The sequence below is a fragment of the Malurus melanocephalus genome, unplaced genomic scaffold (assembly GCF_030028575.1).
Source record: "Malurus melanocephalus ecotype Western Australia unplaced genomic scaffold, MMel_1.1 scaffold_19, whole genome shotgun sequence".
In the NCBI taxonomy this organism is placed as follows: Eukaryota; Metazoa; Chordata; class Aves; order Passeriformes; family Maluridae; genus Malurus; species Malurus melanocephalus.
In genome coordinates, this window is record NW_026623251.1 from 4568852 (window position 1) to 4574933 (window position 6082).

A 6082-nucleotide genomic window follows, 5' to 3' on the forward strand; every position below is an offset into this window, starting at 1 on the left:
GTAAACTCTGTTATCTCTGATAAAAAAAGGAAAAGACTACTTAACTGGAAAGAGACAAACCAAGWAAGAGGAAAGCAGCAATGCAGCCCATTCAGTAAAACAGTATTAGCCCAGTGTTCAGTGAAAGGAAGGMCAATTAGAAAGAACATGCAGGTATTGGTTAGCAGTAATAATATAAACACAGAGAAAATRAAGGCATAGTTAATATCATACAAGTCAGTCACGCTGGTTCACAGTGATCTACATCTTTACATCTCAGAACTACCACTAGAGATGATYTGAAGATTAATCTTCAAAATCATGATGTGCTATTCCACTGACAGAAGGRTAAGACAGCCCATAAGAATGACTCAGAACAAAGTCATCTTATTGTTCTAACAAGAGCCAAGGCTGTAGCCAAAAGAGTCAGGCCTGTCCATCCTTGCTTCCCATTCTCCATCTTGGGCTGGTAGCAGCATAAGAGCATATGTGTAGCCATACTGTGAGCTGATCACAAAATGCTCTCCTTGTCTTCCTCTATTTTTTTTACCCTCCTTCCTCTCTGTGGAACGCAGGGATTATTAAAGCCAAAATTTGGGAAAATGACTCAYTGATGATCTTGTTCAGATGAATTCATGAATTAATTTTTTTTTGGGTGTACAAAAATCTTCCTCCAAAATCTCACACAAATAACCCAGAATTTTTGAAAAGGTGGAGCTTCATAGCAAATATGAGGATAAAACATTGCACATGTTTTCAAACTGCACTCAAGCATGAACAGGACTTCATGCTGAACAGAAATGTTCTAGAGGAAGTATTAATGAACACAAAGATCTGTGAGGAGATCCAGGGCTTACKGGAAACATAAATAAAAATACTCAATAAAAATAATAGACCATAAAAAGAACTGGTAAGAAAATACAAGTTATGCAGCTCATATTACTGTTAATTCCATAGTATATAGCTGCAGGTTATCTATACAATTTAACTTTGACGGTCTGAAGTAACAATACTTCTCATATCATTTGTATGTWTTATAAYAGAGCTCCACAGAAGAACATTTTTCCTTAATGCCTTAGTCACCATCATCTTTGACCTTTTCAACAAATTTTACCTCTTATCTCTCCATACCATTACAAATAATTATTTCCCTGTCCTTCTTTAAACTTCATTCATTACTAGCTGTTAAATACAATTAGATTAGCCTTTCAAATAAGGAGTAAAAGTCTCTCTTGTTAAATGCAGCCATATTTCAAAAGAGTTTTATGACTGCATCTGACAGCAGAATTTCATCCAAGTTTTTTTTCCTTTGATCTATGTAATGTAAAACTTTGGAATATTGTGCTTTCACAGAAGTCTACAAAAACTTCTGTCAAGAAAAATAGGGCTTCTTCAAAGCATGTCAGGGGCACACTCTCATGTAAAACTTGTCCAATAGCGTTGAAACACATGGGTCTCTCAACTGAGTTATCTTGTTGGAACAAAAGGGTATTGAGCTCACCAGACTTCTGGCTATTACTTTACATGATATTTAACCTTTTCCTGTAGTAATATCAGAAACTCTCCTGTATAATTTTTAGAGCAGCAGAAGTGCTCTGGAAGAGTTTTCTCCTTAATCAGTTCAATGCMCTTAGTACAATCACTATCATGCTTTTATTACAAACAGGTGTCTTGTTGCTGACTGCAATAATGAKTATTTACATTTAAAAAGCTAGAATGAACACACAACAAGTATTACAGAGTATATGTTCTGCACATCAGTGAGAAGAGAGTGGACACCATCTGGCTGCTGTCCAAGCTTGCTCTGTGCGTTACAAAAACAGTGGTAAGTTCCAGCTGACGAGGGAGCAGCTTTCCAGCAGGGCAGGGGGTGAAGATGTACTTCTCTCTCACTATTCATGTGTTTATACAGAGCTCTGAGAGAGTGTGACATAAAAGWTTCTGCTTAATACAACTGACATTTCCATTCACTCAATAAAATTCCAAGTAGCTTTCCATCCAGAGTCAGGCTTCAGAATCAACTCAATTTTATGTTCATGCTGGAAAACACCTGCTCTGGTACAAAGAATTATCAGTCTAAACAGGATTGTAAATGCCTYGCTGTGACCCTAAATACATCCGTATTTTTTTGCGTATTTTTCTTCTCAGGAATCTCTGCAGTGCTCGCTTGTGGAAACATTACAGGTTTTTCTCCTTAGCTYCCACCCACAGATTTGTATACCCACTCAAACTGATCCATGCATGGCTGGAAAAGTTAAGCTTCACTATCGATACRCTGCCTTAGCCTGCTTGTACCCAGTCTACAACTTTCTAACTTTCCTCTTTAAGGAGAAAATAATTCAGAAGATATTTCACAAAAATAAGGCAAAGGGCAGAAGTGAAATCATGAGACAAATGAATCACAATCTCTACATGTTCTGATGGTGACCACAAAATTATGTTTTTRCTCACAAACTGAGTATTGTATGAACATGCAAAATAAGCATAGGTTTTGCACAAACAAATATAAAATTGATCAGATATGTGGGCTGYAATTTTATCTATGGAAAAATCATTTCATTTGTATTATAAAAGATCAACACTAATGTAGAAATGTCACCACTCCATGGTAACCAATCTTTTCATCTGGTAAAACTTCACGTACCAAAGATTGGTTTTACCTTTTACAAAGCTAAAGTTAAGAACCTGGCACAAGGCCATGAACCCACTTTATCTAGAAGCACTTAGTGTGGGTKATTTTGCTCACGAGTTTCAGTAAGGCACTGTTGAAAATCCTAGTTATTTTAACAGCAGTATCTGTCCCTGAAGTAAAGGCATCACAAAYCATTCAGGAAATGTGTTAAATATATCACAATTAGTTTTTGCTGGCTATAGATCATTCACATTCCTATAACATGAGGATACTTACCCAAGGATCAGAAGAATTCAATGCACTTCTAAATCTGTTCATACATCCATTTTGTAAAGACTGCACTCCAATTATTTCAGTGCTTGCTGACCAGAGGAAGAGAGTAATAGCTGTAAGTATGCTTACTTCATCAAGTACAGGTTTAAAGGCTTCTGAAAAACAAAACCAAACATGCTGTTAGCTTATTCCAAAAAGGCTTTGGCATTTATTTAATAAAAGCCAGCGAACACAGATAAACTAACAAAGARGAAATATATGTACTTGGAATTATTTGCAACTGCATATGGATATACTTACTAAAGTATCATTACTGATTGTGACTGACAACRATCCAAGCAACTCTATCCTAACAGTTGTTTTAATAAAGTAGGTACATTTTTCTGAAACTTAGGTATCAAGGAAAACATCATCACCAACACTTTCTTGGAAGAAGTCATMGTTTTTGTTTTCAACATATAAACAAGAAAGAAAAAAAAATTTTAGACCCTTTCCACATTCAAGATCTACTTCACTTTTAAAAATTATTATCTCCAGCTGATACAGCAGAGTAAGAAATAGATATCCAGCATGGGAACAACTTTTACTTAACATAAGGTTTCACAGAACAGTCTAGTTGATCTGACAGCCAGCTGTCACCAGTAGGAACAGTCCTACTTTAACTTTTCCTGCTTTTCAAATACCTGTATTTGCCATTGTCATAACTTTTTTTCTTGCATAAGCTCTGTCTTCACAGATTTCATTCATGAATCCACAACAGGAACAAAAATAAATATATATAAACTATTATMATATATATAAAAGCCCCTGTTCTTCTGGTCTGCTTGGCCACATTGGTTCTGCTCTCCCCTRAGAGGCTCAAAGAAATGGCATATATAAAGTCAGCAAAAAAGAAAAACAGCATGACTGCCCTTTACAGATGTCAGCTAGYAACTCAGTTGGCTTAGCCAGTGAAACCTCACTTAAAAAAAAACTACTCCAAGCATTTTAAATGACAATTTTTCTTACATTATTTAAATTATKTTAAATTTACATTGTTTAAATTTTATTGAATTATGAGGTTTGAAATTGGATGCAGTGGACCTTGCTTAGATTTTTATGTGTGTGAACTATCACACTTCACATGGAAAGGAAAWTGTACATTCTTGCAAGGAACCAAGAAAAATTTCTAAAGCCTGCAAAAATGCCTAGAGCCAGTGATGTTTCTGGAAAGAGGGCCTGTGAAATCTCTACAGTAACTAAAAGCTGGAAAAAAAGAGCTGATGTGACAAATCAGATTAGAAGTTTGGCTTGGTTAACACAAACCTAGTGATCCTCCCCCTTCRGACATTTCAGAACCATTTGCAATTACCTACTCATTCTCCATCTTTCACATGAGTAACTCCATTCAAGCCTCTCTKCACTCTCTACAAATGGCTTCTTGGCAATGGGATGGGATGTTTTTCTCGCTGACTACCACTATGCAAATAGCAAATCTTTGTGTCCCTCTTTTGCTAACTGCGCAGCTAAGACTGTACATCTTTTTCTCTTYTAGAAGGGCAAGGCAAAGCACGTATGTGAACCGTAAGAGGTGGTCTGCAGTTTTCTGAAGAGACACAGTAACCATTGYGCTGGTGAGTAACAGGGAGTTTTTTTGGCCAGGGGAAGATTTCTTTCTTGCCACAGAAAGCTTTTAACAGTATTGTGAGTATCCTGCTCCAGTACGAACCTTGCCACAATTATTTGCTGCTCTCTCCCAACTCATTCACTTTAACACTGACTGTCTTTAAGACTACATGACTTGTACCAGCATAAAACCTGAGAGGCAGGGGCTGCAGAATRCATTGCAAAAGGGAAAACTTCTAACTGGAGGTTATGATCAACATTGTCAAAAAACAAACCAAACAAGAAAAATTGTGAGGAGGGAACTCCTGGGATGTAATTACTTTGTTAAAGCCAACATTGTGCTTTTTTTTTCAATAAAATCTATTAAGCAATGAGGAGTTATGCTCATTCCRGTCTTAAGTTATAGGCAGACACTATACTTGCCTTTTCATTACAGCAACATCCATTTTTCTTGCATTTTAACTCTGGGAAACCACTTACCAGGCTGAGAATCTTCCAAGATAGATGCCAGAGTGCTGCGGATAAGACCTGTCCATTGTTTCTGAGTTTCATCAGTCCTGACTGTTGGAAGAGTAACAATAGTTTTTATCCCTTGAAGAGCTGCAGTCACTGGAGGTGGGACCTGGTTATCTGCTGACTTTACTGCTGTTTCTTTCAATACTCTTGTTATCAGAAATAGGATAGTGGGCAAGATAGTCATACACCCTAAAAAAAAAGAAACAAAGATAAAATAGAATTTCTGAAGTGTGGTAGATAACCTCTTTGTCTTACCCAATATGAATGCATATGGCTGAAGACAAAGGAGACAAGATAAATTGCAATTCAGGTAACAAGTCATGTGTCCTTCAACAGATTGTCATCAAATTCATTCATCGGTACTACTGATGTGTATCATAACACAAGTCATACCAGCCAACAACTGAAATGCTGCTGTCAATTCAGGAGTGATGATTCAGCTATTAAAGCTTTCTCCTACATAGCATGTGATACATGGGATGTCATCCAGATTGCTAAATATCTTAAAACAGGATCTGCATTTCACTAGGGTCCTATAAACAGCAAAAATAAGAGGTCTGGAAACAGGTATCCAAGCTAAGTTACTGCACTTTCCAAGTAAGGTGGTGTGTGGCACAAGCCCCAGAAGCAAAGTAAGGAACCAATCTGGGTGTCTCAAATGATGGAAAAGGCTGTAGGAGTTTCAGTAACACATGCAGACTTTAAGTCCTRCAGGACTGAAAGAAGAGCGCTGTTGGGTTTAGGCATGCAAAATCAATCTACGAATCACTTCAGGCAGTAAAGCCTCTTTCTGTATCTCTTCTATGCTTTATTTTCCCACATCTGTGGAAACACAAATCCTGCCATTTTCCTACTTCTGGGAATGCTGTAAGGATAAATATATTAAGTAGAACAATTATGACAGCAAGGGACTGCTGGAKGTCATCTAATTCGACCCCCTTTTTCAAAGAAGCACTTCTTCAAGATCAGATTGCCCAGGATCTTCTTGCAGTCGCCATGGGATATGCTTGTATTTTAAAGAAAGAGGAAGAAAATAAAAAAAAAAAAAAAAAAAGAATGGAAAGAGCTCAAAGCAAC

The 6082-nt window shown here is 37.0% G+C and overlaps 1 protein-coding gene across 2 annotated transcripts in view; it reads right to left on the reverse strand.

Annotated features, from left to right (window-relative positions):
* The window catches only part of HEATR5B (HEAT repeat containing 5B), a 56307-nt gene that overhangs the window by 4019 nt on the left and 46206 nt on the right, over nt 1-6082 (reverse strand). For both annotated transcript variants that reach the window (XM_057389787.1, XM_057389786.1), the window contains exons 33-34: nt 4970-5194; nt 2888-3039 (exon numbers count right to left, since the gene is read on the reverse strand). In XM_057389787.1, the coding sequence (XP_057245770.1) occupies nt 2888-3039; nt 4970-5194 (377 nt within the window). The remainder of the gene's footprint in view (nt 1-2887; nt 3040-4969; nt 5195-6082) is intronic.